A 24,345-nucleotide genomic window follows, 5' to 3' on the forward strand; every position below is an offset into this window, starting at 1 on the left:
AGTTTCAGGGAAGTAGAATCCATCAAGACTGCACCATATTCCACCTCAGAGACAGCCTTGGCAAAGGCCTTTGTGTCCCATTGAAAGAACATTTTCTTTAAGTTGTGCCTATTCCTTCTTGCAGACCCTTCCTCAGATCATGCTACCCTGATCTTAGCGTAGAGATTGGGGAGAGAGGGGAAGACCCTGCCTGCCCGCCTGGAGCTCTCCAGGCCTGAGGCCAGTGTCCACACCACTCGGGGAGAAGGCTCCACGCACCACAGCTGCACAGCGCTCCCGCAACTCCGAGCGCCATGGGCTCGGACCCTCAGGGCCCGATGCTGAAGCCGCTGCTATGACAGTGAAGACCGAGACCCTTCTTTAGGAATACTTTACGAAATTATTTTAATGACTGTGCAGACCTTGTAACCTGACCAGGGTATAGTCATCTCTACTGTCCTACGGCAAATATTTCTGAAACCCATTTAGTGCGCGTGTGTCTCCTCTGCCCTTATTCAATCCCAGGCAAATGTGTATCCCTCTGAATGCCCTCCTGACAACGTGGGAAACCGCAGACAGCGCTCCCTCTGTCACTCCCTCTTCACTCTACTTTTGTATCATGAGAACTTCTAGGAAGTCTCTGTTTTTCAGTAGTGTTGGGAACGGGGCAAGAGAGAGGGTGCTAAGCTTGGCTGTGGCCAGGAGAAATATTTAGAAGAGTATTTACCTTCCATTTGATCTAAACCAGTCATTCTCAAACTTGCTGCTCATTGGAACCACCCCGGGGAACTTTAAAAACTAATGATGCCTGGACATCAGCCCAGAGGTCTGATTTAATTGATCTGGGATGCTGCCTGGGCATCTGGGTTTTTTGTTTTTTTTGTTTTTAACTCCCCAGATCATTACCAGATTGAAAACTGCTGAAAAAAATTCTTCATTCTCCTTCCTACTCTGAAAAATCTAAGCTCTCAGCCCAGGTCGGTGATCCAGGGGAACTGATACCTGTCTTTCCTGTGGGCCAGCTCTGCAGGGTCCTGGAAAATCCGCGCGCGCGACGACGCTAAACACGTGGCGGCGGGGCGGGCGGGGCGGGTGGGGCAGGCGGGCGGTGCCGCGCGTGGCTCCGCCCCTGCACGCCTATCGGCGCGCGGTGCGGGCCCTGACGTCACTCTTGTCAGGGCCGCGGCACATGGGTGGCCGGATGCGCTGAGCCCGGCGCTGCGGGGCCGCGGAGCGCTGGGTAGCAGCGGCCGCCGGCGCGGGGAGGGGGGTGGGGTGGGACGGCGCCCAGCCTCGGGTGCTGGCGCGTGGGGGCCGGGCCGGCGCGGTGCCTTCCGCCCTTCTGCAGCCATCTGCATATTTTTTCTTTCTTTTTCGCAATTTTGAACATTTTGCAGGACGAGGGGTTCGAGGCAGGTGAGAGCATCCTGCACGTCGCCGAGGAGCCCGCGGGCACTTGGCGCGCTCTCCGGGGACCATCTGCATTGGGAACCCGAAAGTTTTTTGTTTTTATTTTCTTATGCAGATGTATTTATAAAGATATAAGTAATTTTTTTCTTGTCTCCACCGCCTTGAAAGCGAGTACTTTTGGCAAAGGACGGAGGAAAAAGCTCAGCAACATTTTGGGGGGCGGTTGGGGTTTTTTTTTTTAAGAAAAAAATTTGAGTGCATCGCGATGGAGAAAATGTCCCGACCGCTCCCCCTGAATCCCACCTTTATTCCGCCTCCCTACGGCGTGCTCAGGTCCTTGTTGGAGAACCCGCTGAAGCTCCCCCTTCATCACGAAGACGGTGAGCGCTGCCTTCCTGGCTGCCCCGCTCTGGGAAGGAGCGACGCTCCTGGGGGTCCCCTTCCTTGGCTGGGCAACCCTCCTGGAGCATCCATCCCCTCCCTCCCTGTCCCCTGGCACCCTATCCCTGCTTTGTTGAAATTTCAAGAGCTCACCCATCACCCCCCTCCTCCAAAAGGTGGGGGAATCCCCTCACTGAGCAACGTTTAAAATAGTGCTGGGACCGACCCAGGCTCTCTGGGTCCCGGTCCTGCGGCGCAGGTGGGAGTCATAACTTGACAGGTCAGTGTTCCCTAGATTGAGGCTTCTCCGCAAGCAGAGTGAAACCGCCTGCGCGAGGGCAGAGCTTCGCGGGCTGGGGAGGAGAAACCAGAGGGCCTGGTTCTGTTTGGGGGTGGGTGGTCTCGCAGCGTAGCCTGGGTTTTGGGATCGTGCTACTGTTTGTGTGTTAGTTGGCAACCGGCCCTCGCGAGGTGTGAGCGGAGCCTAGTGCTCTCCCTGCCAGGGGTAATTCAAAAAGCGGGGTGGGGGCTGGGGCTGGCGCGGGGGGGAGTGGTCTCTGGGCGGGAAGCTGTGCACGCCTCCAGCTCTGACACTTTCCCCGTGCACTTTTCCTGGTGGGAGGGGAGAGCGGAGTAGGCTCACGTGTATCCGCGCAGGAGCCTCCTCTGGCTTGAGCCCTTTCTTGGTAAGTCCCAAACCTCCCCCAGGCAACCTTGGCTGGAGCGGGAGAGGAGGGGTCGGGCGAGGAGGCGCCGAACCGAGCTGGTGCCGCCAGGGATTTGTCATTTGGGCTGATGCGGTTTCATGCCTTCGATGCCACAGTAGTCAATGCGGACCGTGCGGCTTAGAGTGTAAAAGTCTCGAAAGATCATTTGGCTACAAATAGCTTGGGAGTACTCGCATCTTCTCTCCTAGCAGGGGGACAACCTGTTGCATTGCAAGAGTGGAGGGGTTTGGTTCGCCTTTTGCAAAGTATAGCTTTCCTTTTAACTCTCCTTTAAGGAGTAGCACTTGGGAGGAAGGTGCTGCCTGCTGTCTTTTGCATCTGTGGGTGTTTGAAGTCAAATTCTCAGGAGATGAGACTAGAGGATTAGAATGGATGGCAGTGGAGGCTGTGTTTCTCTGAGGAAGAAACTCAGAAGCCAGATTCCCTAATCCCAGATTCCACCCGCGCCTGAGTACTAGAATGGGCAAAATCCAGAGCAGGGTTTAAAGACGACCTGGGGTGAGCGGTGCTTCTGGTAGGACATAGCTGCATACCTCCATCGTCGGTATGTAATCACCTTTCCAATAGCTGTGCTTTTGACAGATTGCATACATGTGTAATTTTTGTGAATTGAATCATACTTAAGCCTTTGGGGAAGAGGGGAAAAAAAACACTTAAAAAAAACCCTCCTTTTATAAAATATAGGGTGCCCCAGTGGCTTTCTAAACAAACATATGTGGGCTCAGGAAGTTCTCAGTTTTCTCCTCTGGCAGCGTGAGACATTGGTCAAGTTCCTTCAGGTCTTAGAGCCTGTCTTCATTATAAATGGGGGAAATAGCTATTTGAGGATCTATTATGAAATTTTTGGAGATAATATATGGAAAGTATCAGGTATATAGTAGGTGCTCAATGCATGGTTTCAAAGGAGGGTGGAGAGTCCCTACTTTACCAAAATTAGAATCCCCAGATCCCCAGCTCACTGGCTAAGTCTGAATGACCTCATATTGTTACTGTAATGAATTTCCTGGAAGAGAAATCATGCCTGGTTATTGACTGTTTTCTCAAAAATCACAGCAATTGTATTAACTGCAGGTGTTACCTTCTCACTGTAGATCTAAATTGTCTCCTCTAATCATGTATTCGAAAACTGCATTCCCTTGTTTATATCCTAGATCAGCCTGTAGCCCTGTCCCAAGGACTAGGGATTTCTTTCCAAAGTAAATAGGAAGATGTTGAAAAACAGGCAGAGATCCATGTCCTGTCTGAACTTTTAACTCTAGATCCACACAAGCCAGCAGCCGGAGAAGAACGCTGGTGTTTGTGAGAGCATTTCGAACGTGGTGTTTTGTAGCAGAGGCCAGGAGGGGTGATTAAAAAGCAACGCTTTTTTTTTTCTTTTTTAAAGTCCAACTTTCCCCCTTTTCTGCAGCATTTAGTAAAGATAAAGACAAGGAAAAGAAGCTGGATGATGAGAGTAATAGCCCGACGGTCCCCCAGTCAGCATTCTTGGGACCCACCTTATGGGACAAAACCCTTCCCTATGACGGAGATACTTTCCAGTTGGAATACATGGACCTGGAGGAGTTTTTGTCGGAAAATGGCATTCCCCCCAGCCCGTCCCAGCATGACCACAGCCCTCACCCTCCTGGGCTACAGCCGGCTTCCTCCGCGGCCCCCTCCGTCATGGACCTCAGCAGTCGGGCCTCTGCACCCATTCACCCTGGCATCCCGTCCCCGAACTGCATGCAGAGCCCCATCAGACCAGGTAAATTCTAAAAGATTCTCCCTTCATATGGGGAAGAGGGTGAAAGGGAGGGATAGGGTTGGGAGGCGCGGCAGAGGGGGGGGGGCACAAATATCTTCACAGTCAGGGAGATTGGCTGGCTCTGAAAGAGGAAGCTTGTATTTCACTCACAGCCCTGATTGTCCCACATCAGTGAGCATCCTTATGTCCCGGACAGTCAGCTAAATGCGGGTTCTATGGACCTACCCCAGAAATTCTGATTTTTCAGGTCTGGGGTGAGGGCCCAGGAGTATGCATTTTGAACCCCAGGGGATACTGATGCGGCTGATCCAAGGACTGCAGTTTAAGAAACACCAGCCTACAGGGAACGGTTTGGACACTGTAGGCACCCGTCTCCTCTCCTTGCCCCTTGTCCTCCTTCCCAAGCACATAGATATAGGACGCTGCTGCATGATGCGGGTAGACTCTCTCCAAGGCCGTGTATGGTTCACCTACATTCATTTTTCTTTCGCCTGAAGGGGGAAAAGAATATATGAGTTAGGGGTGTGGGGCCATTCACCTTTTCATCCTTTTCCTTTTGCGTTCTCATTGATTGAGAAATTGAGTCTAAAAGCACGTCTCACTGTTAAGCAAGGTTTAGCCTTCTTCAGGGCCACAACCCCATCATTCCCATAAACCACATTGTTCTTCCAGTTTTGGGTTTTTTGTTTTTTTTTTTTTTCATTTTCATCTGTTCATCACACTAAATCCATGCCTGTCAAAGCCCGCAAGGGCGGCTGGAAGCGGTGTTGAAATACTACATGGAAACATCACCCGAAATGTCCAGGACTTCAAAACCCAGTGCTCAGTGCTCAGATATAAACACAGATTGAGGTGGCTCAGCCCTGGCTTCATGCCGTTAACACTGTGTGGTGCAAAATGAACAGGAAGAAAGCGCATTTCACGTGCCCAGGTAACCAGGAACAAAGATTCAGCCAGATAAATTGTCAGGAAGGTCACTGAGCCGAGGGCCTTTGCTGCAGGGGACACAGAAAACAGGACAATGGAGGACTTGTGCTGGAGATCGTTCCTGAACTCTGTGTCCTTGCCTCGCGTAGAATTTCTGTGACATGCAGAGCGAGATTAAAATGGAAGGAAATGAGTCAAAGGAGGAAGAGAACACTCCTGCCTTGAAATATTAGTACTGGAGTTCACGTCTTTCTGCGCTGGCCTCCTTCTCCAAAACCTGCTTTGAGTGATAACTCAAGGCCACTGGCTGGAATGGAATTAAGTCATAACCTCTTCCCACCGCAGGAGGCTGTAGAAGCAAGGGATTATACTCCTTGATGTGACCCCAAGCCCGCATTCCTTGGAATAGACAGTGCCATGGTTTTGTTTCTTCCCAGGAACAGATAATCTGTGAAATAACCATTGAAACCGGGGAGAAGGGGCTGGAGCCCCCGTGAGAAGGTGCCTCGTATCTCAGTCACTCTGCTCTGCAGAATGAGCCTTAATCACTTTGTAGCTTTAGGAAGTGATGTCGCCTCTCCGAGCCTCAGTTTACCTTTGTATAGAAGGCTATAGTTTTTATGGGAGTGGGTTAATGTGAAAGCTGTATGTAATATGTATAAAGGATCCAGTGACAGTAGATGTTCTGTTAATGAGAGCAGTTGTCGTCGTACATGTGTCAACGTTTATCACGGATTTCAATCCTGTCTTCTGAATTACCTTCTTAAAACACTTAGGAACCATGTATAACCATCCCCCCTTCTGGAAAGAAATATCAAGAGATTTTGGCCAATAGTTATCGGATTGATGTGTTCCAGCCTTAACATTTACACTCAGCTGACAGGTCTTTCTCTATCCCCTGGCAAATACAAGATGTGTGCCAGGTTAGAAATATGTTTTTTTCCCCCAAAAGGCATGTAAATATTGGGTCCCCCCATCTTGGTTCCTACTGAGAATCAGGAATCAGGGTTTGAGATTTGGTGGCTTCCTTAGAAGCCATTTATCAGAGCTTATTAGAATCAGTATTAATCAGTGACTCAAAAACTTGGGGTGCCCCAATGTTTGTAGCAGCAATGTCCACAATAGCCAAACCATGGAAAGAACCCAGATGTCCGTTGACCGATGAATGGATAGAGCAGAAGTGGTGTGTGTATATATACATATACACATACATATATACATACACACATACACACACTCATACACACACACATATACATACAGTGGGATACTACTCAGCTGTCAAAAAAATGAGATCTTGCCATTTGCAACGACATGGATGGAACTAGAGGGTATTAGGCTAAGTGAAATAAGTTAGAGAAAGACAATTATCATGTGATCTCACTCATGTGGAATTTAAGAAACAGAACAGAGGATCATAGGGGAAGAGAGGGAAAAATAAAACAAGATGAAATCAGAGAGGGAGATAAACCATCAGAGACTCTTAATCATAGGAAACAAGCTGAGGGTTACTGGAGGGGAGGGGGTAGAGGATGGGTAATTGGGTGATGGGTTTTAAGGAGGGCACGTGATATAATGAGCCCTAGGTATTATATAAGACTGATGAATCACCTCTACCTCCGAAGCTAATAATACATTATATATTAATTAATTGAATTAAAAAAATACAAAAATGTAGCAATATTAAATATAGTATTTGGGAGGAAAAAAATAAAACTGCCTAAGAATAAAAAGATAAAAAACAAAACAAAACCAAAAAAGACTTGGGGTGCGCCAATCAGATTTGCAGTCTGTGACAAAGGACTCCTGAGTTTCAGCAGAAATGATTTTGTTAGATCACAGGGGAAGGTACTAGGATCAAAGGGGGCACTGGAATCTAGAAATAAGCTCTTCATTTAAATGTCTTTTTTTGGTAATGGAAACCTACTTCAAAATAATCTTCTTCGCATTGAAAACTCGATACTCCTAACAAGAAGGGGAAAAAAGCTAAAGGTCTTCATATGGCACATACAGAGACAATAACACTGTGCCACAACAACTCAGGCAGTGTCGGTCATTAGAAGTTTCTAATGCAAAATAAATGTCTAAGGGAGGTGGGCTTGATGGACGGATGGTATGTCCCAAACAAAAGTGAAAAGGAAGAAATTTCTTGATCGTTCTGTGTCATCACAGTGGTGACCAGAACAGAAATACCCAGTTAAACTGGAGGAAGAGAAGTCCTCGGAAGGGAAGAGTCCGTGTGTAGCCTGGAGCGTTCTGGGAACTGCATCATTTCAGTCTAGATCAAGATCTCTCAACCTTGGCACTGTTGCGGTTTCACATAAGTCTCTGCTGTGGGCCACTGTCCTGTGCCTTGGGCGATGCCAGTCACCCCCCTGCCCCTACCCTGTGACAAGTAAAAATGCCCCAGTCACTGCCAGCTGTCCCCCAGGGGGCAAAATCACCCCTGTTGAGAACTGATAGAGACTTTCAATCTGGACAGCAAAATCTGGGCATCGCTCAGGATCCTGTCTCACACACACACACACACACACACACACACACACACACACGGATGCTTTTTGCCTCCTGTAATGCTTTCTGGCGAAACTTTTGAGAAGGTCAGACGACATTAGGTTGCCAAGAAGAAATATCATGTGAATAAGAGCATGGTTATACGCTGTTAGATGATGAAACTATGACGTCCAGCGAATCAGGAGATAATTGCAAAGCAATTTTATTAAACATTTGTTTTCTGTATTTGCTCAGCATGTATCTTTTGAGTTATGCTCAGTAGCCTGGTGTCGTGAGTGCCACCTGTCTGGTTGAAAGGAAATTAAGCCATAAGCTGACAACTAATGCATTTCTAGGTTCTCCCCGCAAGTGTGTCTTGGAACGACAAGGTGAGCATTCTTAACGAATTCTCTTTCCGCTACCATGATGGCCCCTGAACCCCCTTTCCTGTTTTGTGCCCACCCATCCTTATTCCTCTGTCTAGCTGTCTGATGAAAGAATAAATCAGATATCCGAAGAAATACAGTTTTCCTTGAAGACGTAACTCAGGGATCCGTTGAAACCTCTCGTGGCTATGGGATGATAGCTCAGCTTTCTGGGCTGACGTCTTGATGAAGGAAGAGTGGTGGTTGCTGGATGCTGTAGCCACCTGGACCGTCTTCTCTGTCGTCCAAGGGGCCACATTCCGGAGGGTCTCAGGTCAGCGGAGATGGCAGGAGTTGTCCTGACTGTTTCGATGTTTGCCTTTCAGATGCTATCAGAGATGGTACCCGGGAGTGCTCTCCTGGAGGTGTGCTCTGGGTACTGGAAAAACAAGAGTCTGTTTGCCCAGAGAATTGAGCGATTGCTTTAAGGACAGCAGTCCCTTTAGGGAAAGTCATCTGTAGCAGACAAAGGCAGAGTTATTTTTAAATCACATGCTTGTAAAGCCAGATTTGAAATCGTTTCCTCTGGTGGTGTTTCTTTGAATAGCTTGGGGTGTCCTACCACTGTGAGACCCATATTCAGCTGAGAATTAAGAAGGCTGTCTTTCTCGTTGTGAGGCTGGGCCGTGATGATGGCTGGTTACGGCATGAAGTGAAAACCCTTCCATGCAGCGGTGTGTGGGAAGAGGAGGGCATCAGTGGGCGGCAAAAGAAGAGTGGGGAGGTGAGGGAGAACCCACTGTACCTTTGCAAGATGGGATTTGTGCTCTGTTTCTGCTGACCTTCCTCCAGGATCCGGTTTTGGCGTGGAAGGAGCATGCTGGCCATGGGATCTGAGTAATGACGGCGGGGACTTCTGTGCTGGTGGGTCTGGGCTTGTGGGAGGTCCTGCCCAGGCTTCGGGATTCTCTTGCTTTTCTCCACCTCATGAGATGCAGCTTCAGCTTCTCCCTCCCCTTAAGGGCATGCAGTTCTATATTTTCCCATCCAGCACACTGATACGTCTGCAGGTTGGAGCGTCGTGATTGATAGTTGCTGTGCACTGCGCCTCAAGTATCTTGGAAGTGTTTTGCATTTATTGGGATCAAGGACATTATGAAGGGGAGAGAGTCAGCTCTCTCCTGGAGGCGGGCAGCCGTTTTTCTGTTTCTTGTTCTCTTGTTAGAGTTTATCTTCCCCACCACACCCTGTAGAGGACAGGCTTGTCCTTTTCTCTTAGCTTTGACCTGTTGTGACATTCCCAGGACAGGAGTTCCTAGTTCTCTGGCGGGAGGTATTTTCAGGTGGGTGTGGAAGGTGGGGTGGCAGTGACGAGCGTAAGCTCTGGACCTAGGGGCTTGGGATCCCATCCTAGACCCACACGGGCCTGCTGTGCAACTTTGTGTCAACTTGCATACCTCTTTAAGCCTCAGGTTACGTCTCAATAGCGTGGACATGATAAAGAGCCCCCCCGCCGTGGGGTTTTGCAGGGTTACACGGGGCAGCACCTGACGGTTTGGCACGGTGTGTGGCAGGAGGAATACTCCGGGCCCGGAGCGGCTCTCCTGATGCCAGTGGTATGGGAGCAGGGAAAGAACTAGACTGTATTCCCAACCCCCGTTTTCCATTTAGGGATTTGTTTCATCCAGTCCCCTTCTCTCTGCAAAAATAGGACATGCTTTTCTTTTTTTTTTCCTTTCCTCCAGCATGCCCAATCCTTCTTCTGTGTAGCCTGCTTGACTTTGCTCCTTCATTCTGGGTTAGGACAAGTGACTTCCTGGTATTAACCCAGCAGCATCACTTCTGGGTGAGCAGCTCCTGTTCTGCCAGTGTGGAAACAGCCACCCGCTTGGTGCCCAGCCCCCCTTCCCTCTGCACCACCCACCGCCCCCCCAGCTCTCGTGCGAGCCCTGCAACCCTGGCTGCCTGCCTGCGTGACCGTGTGCTTCAGGCACGTGGCTGTGCCCTGTCGAGCTTGCCCAACTCTGGGTGGCGTGCTGGCTTGCTTCCGTCCCCCACCCCAGACCTTGCTTCTCTTCCCAGGCAAGCTACAGCAAGTGCCAGCAAGAAATTGTAATCCTGACCCTGGCATGAGAAAGCTGAGCCCTGTAGGGCAGTTCATACGCCAGGGAAACCTGCTCTGCCCAGCCCTGTAGCCAGACCCCAAACTCGGCCCTCTCTCCTGCGCCTGTCTGCCCAGAGGCCCTATCTTTTCTGCACCGCTGCGGCGGGCGGGATTCCTGGAGGCCAGCTCCTGCCAAGGGTCTTGGCAGAGTTTTCCAGTTGAGCACTGTGCCTACCAGACTAGAAAAATAGGAAGATGAAGACAAAACTAGGTGGAGGAGAAAGAAAGGGGTGGGCAGGGTGGGCAAGGTGGGCAGCGAAAAGCTTTGATAACATCCTAATGCAGAAAGCCAGAGGATGAGAAGACACCCATGACTTATGAGGCTTCTCTGGAACCTGTCCTGCAACTGCACTGGTCACTCTTCCCCGGGAGTCATTTTTCATGTCTCAGTGGTGAAAATGGAGGGAAGAGGGAAGTAGCAGGGGAAGTCACAGGATTAAAGAAAACATTGGGAAGGAACACGTAAGGGAGGGACAGGGTCTGCATTTGATTCTGTAATGGAAGTGGTTGAGAATATCTTTCATTTAGTATGTTTTTGGTATTCCTCCAGTAAATGTCCTGACCCGAAAGCCCCTAAGCCATTGTTTTGGAATGAACCTAAATTTCCTGAAGACCTGGATGCCGGCCGGGCCCCCGTTGCCATCAGAATGGCCCCGTGTCTGGGGCAGCTCCACATGGGCCATAGAGCAGCTGCTTAGAGCTTAAGATCCAACAAACCAGGGGCGCCTGGGTGGCTCAGTCGTTAAGCGTCTGCCTTTAGCTCAGGGCGTGATCCTGGAGTCCTGGGATCGAGCCCCGCATCGGGATCCTCCACTGGGAGCCCGCTTCTTCCTCTCCCACTCCCCCTGCTTGTGTTCCCTCTCTCGCTGGCTCTCTCGCTGGCAGTCTCTCTCTCTGTCAAATAAATAAGTAAAATCTTAAAAAAAAAAAAGTATCCAACAAACCAGCCAGCCTGGGTGTGGATCCTGACTGGTGCTCACTCAGGATCTCGGGCAGGTCATTTAAATGATCTGCTTCTGGTTTCCCATCTGGAACTTGGGAAACAATCACTGGATCTGCCTCGTGGGATTTGGGAAGGTCCTGTGAGCCAGCGCTTATTGAGTCCTTGGCACAGTGCCTGGCACACAGTAAGTGCTCAATAACAGCTCGTAACTGCGGTGGGTGGCGTCCTCATTACCACCTGATCTTTCTCCTGGGAGGACCCAGCATTGGTCTCCTGGTGCGTCTGCATACGCCCCCTTTCCTAGCCCAGTAAGGCCTCTGGTCAAGGAATTTGAATTTCTCCTCTGCCCCTCTGCCCAGTCTTGCTTGCCCCTCTTGGCCTCTGAGTTTTAGGTAACCCGAGGTAGCTAACTGCTACCTGTCATCATTCCCCCTTGCTCATGAGGTTAAAAACTGAAACAGACAAAATGCAGTTCAAAGAAGTTCCTGATTAGAAGATTTCTCCCTGACTTATTTGCTAGCAAATCAATTGATGTTACCATTGAATTTTTAATAATAGGCATTAGTAATTCTACTTGAAGGCAATATAAGGACTCAGGGGTAAAGAAGCCATAAGGCATATCCCGGTGCTGGAGGAGGAGAGAGGTCTAGTTCACCCTCCTGCTTATAAGCAAGACTTTGCATAAGCATTCCAGAATAATAATTCCTCTCTCTCCCAAACGGTCCTGTAATGCATAAATCCTTACTCTTTCTGCACCTTCCTTTTCTCATCTACAGGGTAACATCTCTGTTCAGTTTCTGTGAGCTTTCTAAAAGGTAGTGTGCACAAAGGGTCTAGCATGGCCCCCGGCCCCCAGGGGGCCAGCCTTTACCAGGCGTGAGTCAGTCTGTTACTTTTCTCTTGTCAATGACGTGAAGGTTAGGGAGCGACAGAGGAAGTTTTAGGAGCAGTGTGGCTTGTCCCCAGAAATAGCATCAGCTTTCACTTTGTGGTGTGCCCTGGGGAAGACAGACAAGGGTACAGCTTGGCCTCTGGTCTCAAAGAGATGGCAATTTAGTAGGGAAGATAGAACTTTGAGGTAAAAGGATGAGTGACAGGACAGAGGAGCATGTCCTTGGTGCCAAACGATGGGACAGAGAGGCCTCCAATAAATCTACCGAAAAGAGAAGATGGAAGAGTGATCCAGAAAGTGAGGAAAATAATTAAAAATAAATAAGGGAGCAGTGCAGACAATAGGAAGCGCTGGACCCTGTGTTGGGTGTGGGACGAGAGGTGGAGAGCCAGAGTGGTGAGTGGGTAGCGGGGTGGCAGGGTTGTAGAGGCAGGAACGTGGGGCGTTGAGGGGACAAGGTGTATGTGCAGCCAGCTTGGCTGGTGCGGGAAATTCGTATGAAGGAGTCAGGGCGATGAGTCTGGAGACGGAGGTGCCAGGCAAGCTGGCAGCTGCAGGAATGCCCGGCTGTGCAGCCTGAACTTGATCCAGTAGGCAGTGGGGAGCCACTGAAGGTTTGCGAGGAGGGAGGTGGGGAGCATGTGGCCGTTTCCACTTCGGTTCAAGGTTGGATCTGAAACATTTTTAGGTACTTCACAATAGTTTCCTCTGGCAAACTGGGACTTCCTTATTATTATTATTTTGAAAATAAATACTCTCCCTTGAACATCAAACAGTTTTTGCAAGCACAATGTTCTAATGATCTAGAGAAAGTAATTCAAAAACACAGGGTTTAGGTTTCACTTATAAAGCCCATCATTTTGGGCTTTATGATTTTAGCGATGGGGGGAAACACTCTTTGGCAAGAAAATAGTTGGAGGGATTTGAATGGTTCAGAATTTAAAAGTCCAAAAGCAGGCCTGGTCTCCCAGGAGTAGAAAAATAGATTTTAATAAACCCAACCCATTAACATTCATCACTTCTGAATGCCTCTATTTTATAAGCCTACTAGGTTTGCAAACAAGTGTATCGCACTGACTTCCGAGTGTGGTTTTGCTGTTGTTCTGTGTGTATATGTGTATGTGAGAAACAGATAGAAGGCGTGAATGCCTCAGTGGTACAAATCGTACCTGATTCTAAGGATTACCCGCAGCGGTAATATCCAGCTAAAAATACTTCGCCAAGTTTCTGGCCAGCTTATTAATTTTACTCCTGAGAGACAAAGGAATCATTATAGTTTTGCATTCTTGAGTCCTGACCTTGTATTTATGGCTTCCTTCTCCCCTCAAACCGGAATTAATTGCACATCACGCTTACGTACGGGGTGTGTGTGTGTGTGTGTGTGTGTGTGTGTGTGTCACATTGGGAATGCTGCTAGAGGAAAGGGGCTTTGTGCGTGTTGCAGGGACAGGGTCTGGGGGATGGGATGGGGACGCCGAATGGCACGTGCATGAAGTGACTTGCCCATATACCCCTGAAGTGTATTCTGGTGTCAAGCCAAGATTGCAGAAAGCTGGAGGAGCTGCCCTAACCCAAACCAGTTAACTTAAAAAATAACAGTCAGTGTGTGCGGTCTCACCTCCAGCGATGTACGGAAGACAATTACGGGAGTGTTGGCAGAATTGAGGGTCTGTTGGGGGAAAACCGTACAGTACTTGTTTCGGTGAAATTGGCTTCTGGTGGATACACAGTCCGTGACTGAAGGTGGAAATTCCTAAAATGTTTGTTTTCTTTCTCTTCTGACTTTAACACACATCCTCACTGTCTCAACTCCCTACCCATTGAGCTCATGATGGGAATGCAGTCTCGCTTTCTGTCCTGAAAAATCACACAGTTCCACTGTCACACAAGGTTCCTGAAACTTTTGTTTTTAGAAGTTTCATCTGGGATTTTTTTTTTCATTAATGATTTTTGGAAGGATGCTTTGGAATTTGGGGTCTTATAATGAGAGATGGCTTGTGGCTAATGAAACCTCTTTCCCTCTCCAGTCTTGCCTGGGAGACCGTAGATTCCTAAAAACAATAAGTGCCGACTACGGAAAGACGCTCCGGGGAGCTGCGACACTAAATCATCTGTGACAAAATGTTCTCTTAGAAAGTGGGATTGCATAAATGGATCAGCAAAAATAAGTGCTTTGGCAGAAAACTCCTTGAGTGGGGAAGAGCAATGCTTTCTTTTCTAATTAGCTCTGGGTTTAACAGTCTGATTTGATGTCTTTGCTATGGAATCCAGGCCCGGACAGCAGAGCAGAGAAGGAAAGTCTCCTTGCTGCTCTGTAAGTGCTTCTGCACTTAATGGAAAGAGTTAAGAAGCGAGGCTGTCCATTCATGCACGATAAATGCCTCTTGAATTGAATCGAATGGGGAAAGGGAAGGTTTGTTTGGGGAAGGATTCCACCCGGCTCTGACCAATGGGAATCCATGCTGTAAACCAGATGGACAAGATCATCTAGATTCGTAGTAATCAGATTACCCAGATCAGAGATCTCAATACCCCGAGATATGAAGAGTACTGCTACAGGAGAGTGGCAAACAGTTAAACTCCATCTGCCCTGAGGATTAAGCAGAAGACTCAGTTCACCTTAGAATGGATTCATGAAGCTGTGGGCCTCATTAGTTCGTATCACTAAGGAGATTAAGGAGGCTTTTACTAGAGAAAAGTTTAAAAATAGGATGGGGATCTCAGATCCAGTCAAAATAATATTGCTTTTAAGAGACCGAAGGCTACGGAAAGATTTAGAGAAGAAAGATCTAGAATGTGTGAAGAGAGAAGTAAAAGCCTTGGTAGACTTTCTGAGGATAAGTTTATAAAACTGACTTTGTAAGAATTTCATAGAATTTATTTCACTACAGTTGATTTCTTTATATTAATACACTTTCCCCGGGGAGGTAGGTATCTTTTTTTCTTGGTGGAATCTAGCATATATTTATTTCAAATGGCCAGTAACCACCTGAATGCTTTTTAAAATGATATTTACATCTGTGTCAAAAAATAAGTATTTTTTAGCTTTGAAAGTGAAATTTACTCAAACAGAACAGGCCATTTAATAGCATTTAGTTACTGGATTCCTTACAAGTCTGAAGACGAATGAAATTTCACTACTCCAAAAACTAGGTGTGAGGAAGCAATTTGAATTTGTTTATATTCTGTTTCTCGTCCTACCCTTCAGTTTTCCTGATAGTCACATCGCATTGATTCAGATTTTGTGATCATTTGACCTTTAATTGATGAAGCTGAAATTTACATCTGCTTTATGGAGAAAGATATCACCAAGCAGATTAATTATGCAAATAGAACCTTAAGCACATTTTAACTTATTTGAGTATAAACTCGTCTTTGAAGACCTTACCTGTGTGTGTATGAATTGATGTTCTAATCGCAATGTCTGTTAGTGAGTGGCGGGAGTACGTCTGTCCTTGGGACATTTGCAGCAGTACAGATCGGTGTTCCCACCAAATTGTCGCAGCTTCTCTCTATCTGCCTCCCTCCCCCATCTGCTCCACCACACGTGCCTTCTATATCCATAAACTTAAGTTTTCCTATGCAGTAAGTGTATGGAACCAAAGGAGCATTTTTGTCCATTTACCTACCATCGGAGAGGACATCCTAAACCAATCCCCAAGGATAGTGTGGTTTTTTTCTCTTTTTTTTCCTTGAATTTGACCAATGAAACAATCATCTCTTTGGAGAAACTTCCTCTCCTTCTTCCCCTTCCCTGCATCAAAAGGCAGCATGACGTGGGGGTTAACCCTCCGGCCTGAACTTAGATCTTGGCTCTGTCGCTCTTCTGCCTCTGTTGTGCTCTGAACATGGGGAAGATCATGCCTGCTCCAGAGGATTCCTGGAGGAGTAAACGGGGCGATACATGCAAAGCTCTTGAGCAGTGCTCAGTGTAGGAGCGGTCGCTTTCATCACTGGCGTCTGTATTCTACTCTTTCTCTCTTCCTCTGCCTCCGTCGTCATGTATGGACACTTAAGCAGGAGTGCGTCTTGTGCTACAGCACTGAGGGCCTGGAAACCGCTCCCCAGCTTCCGTGTCACTCTCAGGAAGAAAGAGTAATGAGGAGGCAGAGGGGCTGAGCATCCTGCGTGTATCGACTTCCGTGGAAAGATCTACTCCACCCGGAAACCCTGGTTGTAGTCGTGTGACAGTGTAACTGCCTGCGTTCCTGGGTGGCTCTGCTAGGGGATGTGTGCTGCATGGGTCCAGGGTGGTGTCTTCCATCTCCATCCCCTACCAGCAGCCTCTGACTCTGTGCCTGGGAGAGCTTGGAAGAGGGGAAGGGAGAAATGGAACTTACATACATTTCTCTAGGGGCTCTCAGGCCTTTCCAACGTTCTCTAAGATTTGTGAATTGTGTTTCTTCTTTTTTCTCTTTGGTGACACCTTTAGGTCGTGGGGTGGAGAACTAGCAGCCCCCCCCCCCCAGTTGTTGGTGATGGGCTGTTGGGTGGGGAGAGGCAGGACGGGGGGTCCCCCATGGTAGCCAACTCCCTGGCCTTCTGCTCCTCCTAGTGTAAACCTCTTAGACACTTTCTTCTTAACTCCCCTATAAGATGGAAAAGTGGCATGGAGGTCTCCAGATAGGAAAAATGGACCCTTCTGTGGAGGTGGAATGGGAACGGGAGGAAATTGAGAAAACCAAAGTAGATTACTTGGAAGAAAAGTATGAAAATAGTTTTTTTACACAAAGGAGATGACGAGACGTTGATTAAGAATTGGGATTAACCTGATATGACTTTGTTTTTCAACGAGATTAGAGATGTGGAGTTCTTGGCATAGGTCTTGCCATAGCACTTTGTGTACTGTACATATGGGTGTGGCAGGATAAAGCTTTTCAAGGTACAACAGTCCTGTCTTAAGATTAACAAAGTACATCGAACTGAGCAAGATTTCCCCCTCTGGATTCCAGCGACAGCTCCCTGAGCATATTTTTACATCTAATGAAATCTCTCTGCTCTTTCATAAAGGAGTGGGCACAATCCTCCTAACTTTAAATCAGCGAAATGCATATGAAATCATAGCACTACCCATTATGTGTTGAAGCCGGGCTGGTGCTAAGCACTTAATGGAAGAGGTGGTAGGAAATCAGCTCATATTAGAAACGATGTTGGTTCCTGGAGTTTAGTCTGCTCCCAGGAGGATTGCATATTGTGGCTACGTCGCCAAAGTACGTTTTCTCTTTTCTTCATCAGCCCTTCCACTCTGATTACAGGCAGCTTAAAAATAAATTTGGGCATGTCGCGGTGGCCAAAAACCATGGAGATCAGGATGAAATCATCCTCAAGGCAGAAATAACAAGCTCTGATAAAGATATTCAAAGAAACACAGTCCTAATAGCACGAGCATGTCACCATTGGACCCACTAGGCGCTCAACTAAATTGGATTTGGAGTCGGAGGTCTCCTGGGAACCCATGATACTTTGGGCAAGTCACTTAAATTATGAGTCCTTCCCCTGCCTTTCCTCACCTGAAACATGGCAGCCAATCACAGGATGGTCATGGGGTTAAATTACATGAAACGGGCTAATCAGTGAAGCGACCTGGGATTGTGCCTGTTCACAGTTGTCACTCAGTAAGTTTTAATTCAGAGTGAGAAGCTGGTGTTTATTTATGTATTTATTGTTAAAGATTTTATTTATTTGAGAAAGAGAGAGGGAGAAGCAGACTCCCTGTGAGCAAAGAGCCTGATGTGGGGCTCAATCCCAGGACCCTGAGATCATGACCTGAGCCAAAGGCAGATGCTTAACTGACTGAGCCACCCAGGCTCCCCTGAGAATCTGGTATTTAAAGATTACTTTCTAAAAGGTACTTGTAGTTCAGTGTTAGGACTCTTCCAGATTTCTGCATGTGCGGCTGCGTCGGTGCAGAGCCCCACGGCGCTTCTTTAGGTGTGCTGAAAGATCCACTTTATAGTCCCAGCTCTGCTATGAAATGTCCTAAGCAAGTCGTCTACCTCTCTAGGGTTTTACTTCTTCATCTGTAAGATGAGAACAATCTACATCCTTCTAATTCACAAGGATGTCATAAATACAAGTTAGCCAATTAGAAAATTGACCAAAATAAATTCAAATTAAAGTATACATTGGGTTAGCGTTATTATTTCCGTTGGATTTTAGGTGGCAAGATGGGATGGGGCGCCTGGGTGGCTCGGTCAGTTGAGCATCTGAATTTGGCTCTGGCCACGATCGCAGGGTCCTGGGATCGAGTGCCATGTCGGGCTCTCCCTGTGCTCAGTGGGGAGTCTGCTTGCCCTCTGCCCCTCCCCCTGCTTGTGCTCCCCCTCTCTCAAATAAATAAAATCTTAAAAAGAGAAAGAGAAAACATGTAGCAGCAATTTGGAGGTAGGCCATTTACAAAGAGCACTGAATTTGGAGTCAGCCAAATCAAGGTTCTAGAGCTAGTTTGCCAGGACTGGGTTGTGTGTCCCTGGTCGCGGAATCTCTCAAGGCCTCCGTTTTCTTATCTGTAAAACATGGCTGCTATTTTTAGCTCTGTGACTCTGTTCTAAGACTACTATGAGCTGGAAGACTGACATTCAGATTTTGGTGCAAAAAATGCAGAGCCATTCGGGGTGATGGTACTGCTCCCAAGCAAGGAGACGGATTAAGAATCTGACCTTTTGCCACTCATGAAGAGTGAGGGAGTTTAAAAACCGAAGCTGAAACGCAAAAGACATGTGACACTTTGGAAAAAATAACAAGAGCATTAAAGCTAGTTTCTTCCTTAAAAATGGCCTTCGTTGTGAATGGGAACCCCCGGCTTCTGTCTGGTATTCAGCATTCCTGAGCAACCCCGAAAGCAGGTTATCGGGCTGGAATTACTGCTCCGGGAGCTGAATTTTTTAGCAGCAGTTTATTAGCCAGACAAAATAATTTTTTTTTTTTAAAGAGAGGGGGGGAAAAAAAAGGAAAACCCCACGGCCCACAGCTAGCTCTTTTGATGGCAACTTCTCTAGAAGGGCAGCGGTCCGCTCTGCTTTCGGCTTGCTCCCCTGCAGGTCTGGGATCAGGTTTGTGCCCCTGCCCCCCCCCCCCGCCCTGCCACGATGGCAGCAGGTTTCAGCTCCCAGCTGGCTTCGGTGCACGGGTAGGTGCCTGGAATGGCATCCTGAAAGACCGAAGCTTGGGCTGGGCTCAGTGGAAAGAGTTCTGTGATGAATTAGGCATGTCTGCCACGGGCATAGGTGGGACAGTCTTTGTGCCAGGTATTTGCTGCCCTGACAGAGCAGGTGGGGAAGATCCTTCAGTACTTGTCCCTCCGCTGGGCAGAAGATCAAGGAGTCGGGCCAGTTTCTGGTGTCCTGGATGAGTGTTATTCCAAGCCCCTGGCACATACTAGTTTGTGCTCTGCGGGAGGTTTCTTCTGGGGAGTTTGATAGAACGGAAGAAGGGAAGTCTGTCGATTCTGCGCCGCGATCTCAGGGCAGGAGTTGCAAGGTGGACAGAGTTGTAAAAGCAACAGTCCCCATCAGGTTCCAGTGGATGCTACCGGGTGGGGGGGGAGTGTCAGGCATGGGGGGGGCGCTCACTGCTTCAGCAAAGGCCACCACAAACCACCAAGCCTGGAAGGCTGTGGCCGGCAGTCACGGCTGCAGATTCCCGGAAAACCTGGACCTTGGAATGACCAGGAGGCTGGGCCCCTCAGTGGCCACACTGATTCTTACATCACCACTTTCTTGAAGAAGGCCCTGGAGAATTTACCGATCTGCTTTAGCTTGGGATGACCTTCCGTTATTCCACGCGGATGGAAATATTGCGAAGTTTATTTCTCTTCCGTTTTAGAATGAGCTTTATGTGTTTGTGCTGTGGAGCTGCTTTCCTGGTGACGTTTGAACCTCTGATGCTTCTCACAGCTCCCCCAGTGTGCCTCCCAGAGCCAGCCAGAGGTCTCCTAGCTGGAGATCCACGCGCTGCACCAGGAGAGGAATAGCGGTCACATTTTACGGAGAACTTACTATGTGCTTCCTGGGATCAAGGTTACTGTGTGACAAGGGGTGGGCCCAGCACTGTGTGAGGCAGGCGGGCGGTGGCCTTGAGGTTAAACATTGTGCAGAATCTAAAGAGTGGCCCGAGAGAGTTCGCAGAGAGTGGCCCTGGCTTCCTCTGCTCCCGTGGTTCTTGCTGTTTCCAGTGACTGCACTTGAGTTCTGCATACGATTAACTTTCAATTATCCTGAGGCCGATTAACTGGTTTGCAGATTAACCAAGGTGAAGGCTCACCTGGGCCTGGGAGGTGCTCATCAACTCAGCTGCTCCTTAATTAGCTGGTGATGGCTGATTGCCTGCCGGTGGTCCGGGAACCTGGGGGCTGGGCTGCTGCAGGGGAGGAGAGCGGGGGAGCAGTGTCTTCTAGGACTTTCCACTCCCTTCAACCAGAGGAACCCATTGGCCCATAAAGTCCTGTGATCTCCAGCATAGTCCCTGAGAGGTTCAGAAGCTCCCTGGGTCCTTATGCTCTGCCCCTGGTACCTCCAGCCTCCACACGCTCTCCACACTGGGAAGATCAAGTTGGCCAGAAGGCATAGTGAATTGGAAAGTCCTGGAGATTAAGTGATCTGTGAAAGGAGGCCCAGTGAGCAGGGGTGGCTAATCCCCCCCTTTTCCTCCTCAGCCTGTGACCCCCCCCCAAAGATATAGATTGATAGGCTTGAGGCACTGAGCAATGGATCCCTCCTGAGGTCAGAGGAGGCCAAGGCCACAGTGGCAACGAGGCAGGAGCTGGCCACAGAAGCAAGCTCTTCATGGCCCAGGCCTCTCCATGGTGATTGTTTTGGTTGCTTATGATTCCCTCGCCACGGTGGCCGTGTTCATAGAAAGTTGACTGTATTTGCTGGGCCCCTGTGGGGTGAGGGGATAGAAATATGCTTGCCACCCCTTACACCAGATCAGAATATATACAATTGAACCAAGAGTCAAACGGCCGTATTTGGGGTAATCTCCATTTGGGGGCGAGGTGTCCAGAATCCTAGGTATGCTCCAGCTCTTGAGAAGGTGTCCACGAAGGACTACCAAGAAAGAGAAACATTTGCATGGGATCATGCTTGATGGGATTCCATGGCTTATTTTTTTTCTCTAGCAGCATTCCCCTGAGCACCCGACAGGCCTTCTCCTCCCTGACTCTGCCCCCATTTTGCACTTGCGGGCCTGGAGTGCCTCGCCTTGACACCAGCGAGTTTGCCGGCAACTGCCATCCCTTTTCAGCCAGGACCGTGGGTTTCCCTGGGTCCTTCTCCCTGGCTCACGTTTTCCCAGGGCTGCTGGTGTGTACCGTCTAGAGATCACATTTTATTAACACAAAGAAATCTGCTTGGGCTGCCTGGCTCTCGCAGTCACGTGGAGGGAAATGTGTTCCTTCGGTACCACCAGCCTGCAGCTCTCTGTGCAAAATACAGTCGCGAGCTGGGCGCCGGGCCAAGCTTACATTTCACTTTGGAACACACTTTCGCATCACTCCTTGGCAGAACGTCCACGGCAGTGTCTATTTGGGGAGTAAGTTAAAGAAGTGTTGTTTCCCTCTTATGAGTGGAGAGAGATAGGACCTTTAAAAAATATTTGACTTTTCCCCATCTTTGCCGTCGTCGGGGTGCCCAGGTAATGAGACCGTGCAGCCAAACGTGCAGACTGGGCCTGGGAGACGCCCCTCCTCCCTCCCAGGATCTCTTGTTTCCCTTGCTAAATCAGTAAACATAGCCAGGACCGCCTGGGACAGAGAAGCTTAGGCCAAGGTAATAACATCAAAACCAAAGTCCTGGAACTCTTGAGCAAACCAGTTACCCTCCCAGATAAAACAACTTTGTTGTCCAAATCTTTCTTTCCAAAGATCTAAGACTTTCAAATGTTGGTCCAGAGCCAACCACTGAAGGCAGGAACTTCAGCAAGCCTCCTGGAATGGCAAACACTGTGAAAATAAACAAATGGACCTCTTCCATTCAGTTTTCCCTCCCTGGTCTATTTTTATTTATTCTGCCCTCCCCTTGTACTTTACTGTTTTGTAATAACCCCCCTTCTTCACCTCTGGTCCTATCTCCATCTTCCTTTTCTCAGGGACCAAGCCGATCATTTTTCCTTCAGGAAAACATATATCTAATTTCAAAAGAGGTATGGGAGGAGAGAGGTGAGAGAACATACTTCTTTTGTTATCCCCTCATGCTCAGTTATTCTAGGTAGCTGCCTGGTGCCTGACTTGGGTTTGAAAATAAAATTGGTTCTGAAATTTTAAACCCTCCTTAAGGAAGATCAAAATGATTGAAAAGCAAAGATTTATGCTTTTGAATCACGCTAACTTCTGTCAATGAACTAGACCCCTGTTGTAACACGTGACTGAAAATAAACTCCTCCTTCCCCGTCGTGCCGACCCGTAAATTCCGCAGGGATTTCCCAAGTGCTGAGCCTTATTCTGATTCTGTGTTTTCGGCTTTGGACTGTTGCTGGCAGTACCATCCAGCCAAACAACAATGAATCGAGATTTAGAGAAACTTTTTCCAGCAGGGTGCCTATACCAGGCTGCTGCTTCATAGGACAGGCCACCAAAAGGAAGCCCCCTTGTCTGTAAAAGATGCCCAGAACTTCGGGGGCCAGGCTGCAGCCTCCCGCCGGTCACCTGGTGAAGCCTTTGCTTACTCTGCAGAAGGGAAGTGACAGAAATGCATTCCACCTGTCGCAAAAACCTGCTGGTAATTAGCTTTAAAAATAATGCCAAGTTCTCACATGGCTGGGAGATGCATCAGCTCAGGGGGGGGTGGAACGAGTGCTCCTTGACAGAGTAATACTGTTGCAACCACATTAGTCATTCCAGGTGAGGTTAGAGAAGGTTACTGGGGAGATGGCAGTCACCCTGCCGTTTCAAAGAGGTCTTCTGAAAGTATTGAGAAATGGTTGAGGTTCAGAAGTTGATTTGAAGCTTTGTTCCCCTTCCCCTTATAAGCCAGACAGGTGTTTCGTAGTCACATTTTCCTTTTCGACCGACAGCAGCTCCAGCAGATGAGGGAGACGGTCTGCAGTCAGCATCAGGTGTCGGTTCTCCATCGGTCGTGCGGATTCTCTGCTTGGTATGTCGGCCACGGTACATCTGTAAGCCCTGGCTGGTTGCCACTTGCTACCCAGCCAGACGCCTCCTCCAGGCTTCTACCCCCTGCCCTCACTTGGGGAAGTGTTCAGGGAGTGTAATTTCATTTTATAATTAACTGAGGCAATGCACAGTGCATTTCTTCATGAATTATAGTAGCAGAGCAGTTATCACTCAGAACGGACTATACCTCGACCGCTTTGAAAAATCAGTAGGTTAAGTTGTCGGTCTTGAGTTTGGCCTATCCTCATACCAGTGTCAGTATTTTAATCCTGTGGGATTTTTTTTTCATTTTGCATAAAATGAGGTGAAGGTGTGTTGCAACCTAGCGTCCTGTCCCCCAAAGCACTTCTGCATATACGTGGTAGGTGCTTGTTGGCTCTGCACCTGACTTGGAGTTTCTCAGAGGTAGGGACGAGGCTCTTATCCCCAGCGCCTAAACGCATGCTTTAGACCATAGCTGGCATTTAGGAAACGTTTGTTGAAATAACAAAGACATTACTTTCATTATAAGTGGTTTTAAAAGAGAATGTGCGCCAACTTTCCTATCTTCGGGGGTGCTGGTGGGATTGTGTTGAACACGGGGCGTCTTTGCAAAGGGTCAGGATGGCATGATGAGCTCCTCTGGGTGGTTTCGGAGGCGGCGAGGTGCAGACACACCCCTGCTGGCACGGCGAGAGCTCCCGAGCTCATCGGAAGGCTCCAGTGAGCTGCTCTTCTGTGTGGCCATTTTGCTATTTTCCAGTTGATTCTTTAATAGGCAAGGATGAAGAGTGTTTTCAGACAAGCGCATTTCGATGCTCGCAAATAAAAGTGGCTACTGATCCCCCAATTTTCCATCCCTCAATGATGGGCAGAGTTGGAAGGCGTCAGCTCCAGTCCGCATGTTCCCAGATCACCTGTAAGAGTTCTTAAAACTCATCCAACAGGTTCTTGATTGGGATTTTAGCTGGGTACGTAGAGGAGATCCATGTTGGGTTGGGGGAAGGGAGAAATGCAGAGGGACATTTATTTTTTAAAAGCACCAACTTACATTTCTTTGGTTCATAGACCCGGGAGGATGCCCCTTGGTGTGTGGCTTGTTGGCAGGTAACTTTTTAAGTGTAGGATTTGGTTGGTTTACAGAATGGCGCTTCTGCCCATGCCTGCCGGCGGTGGGGTGCCGAAGCAGATAGGGCCCTACTCAGGGGGGGGGCTCTGGGTCCCCGCCAT

The 24,345-nt window shown here is 48.5% G+C and overlaps 2 protein-coding genes across 4 annotated transcripts in view; one reads left to right on the forward strand and one right to left on the reverse strand.

Annotated features, from left to right (window-relative positions):
* The first annotated feature begins 1,308 nt into the window (after positions 1-1,308).
* The window catches only part of HLF (HLF transcription factor, PAR bZIP family member), a 52,007-nt gene continuing 28,970 nt past the window's right edge, over positions 1,309-24,345 (forward strand). For both annotated transcript variants that reach the window (XM_008710846.2, XM_008710847.2), the window contains exons 1-2: positions 1,309-1,769; positions 3,907-4,242. In XM_008710846.2, coding sequence (XP_008709068.1) covers positions 1,655-1,769; positions 3,907-4,242 — 451 coding nt within the window. In that variant the 5' untranslated portion in view covers positions 1,309-1,654. The remainder of the gene's footprint in view (positions 1,770-3,906; positions 4,243-24,345) is intronic.
* Positions 4,359-24,345, reverse strand: part of MMD (monocyte to macrophage differentiation associated) — a 119,982-nt gene continuing 99,995 nt past the window's right edge. For both annotated transcript variants that reach the window (XM_040640859.1, XM_040640864.1), the window contains one exon: positions 4,359-4,733. In XM_040640859.1, coding sequence (XP_040496793.1) covers positions 4,719-4,733 — 15 coding nt within the window. In that variant the 3' untranslated portion in view covers positions 4,359-4,718. The remainder of the gene's footprint in view (positions 4,734-24,345) is intronic.

This window comes from Ursus maritimus, unplaced genomic scaffold (genome assembly GCF_017311325.1).
Source record: "Ursus maritimus isolate PB19 unplaced genomic scaffold, ASM1731132v1 scaffold_24, whole genome shotgun sequence".
Taxonomy (NCBI): domain Eukaryota; kingdom Metazoa; phylum Chordata; class Mammalia; order Carnivora; family Ursidae; genus Ursus; species Ursus maritimus.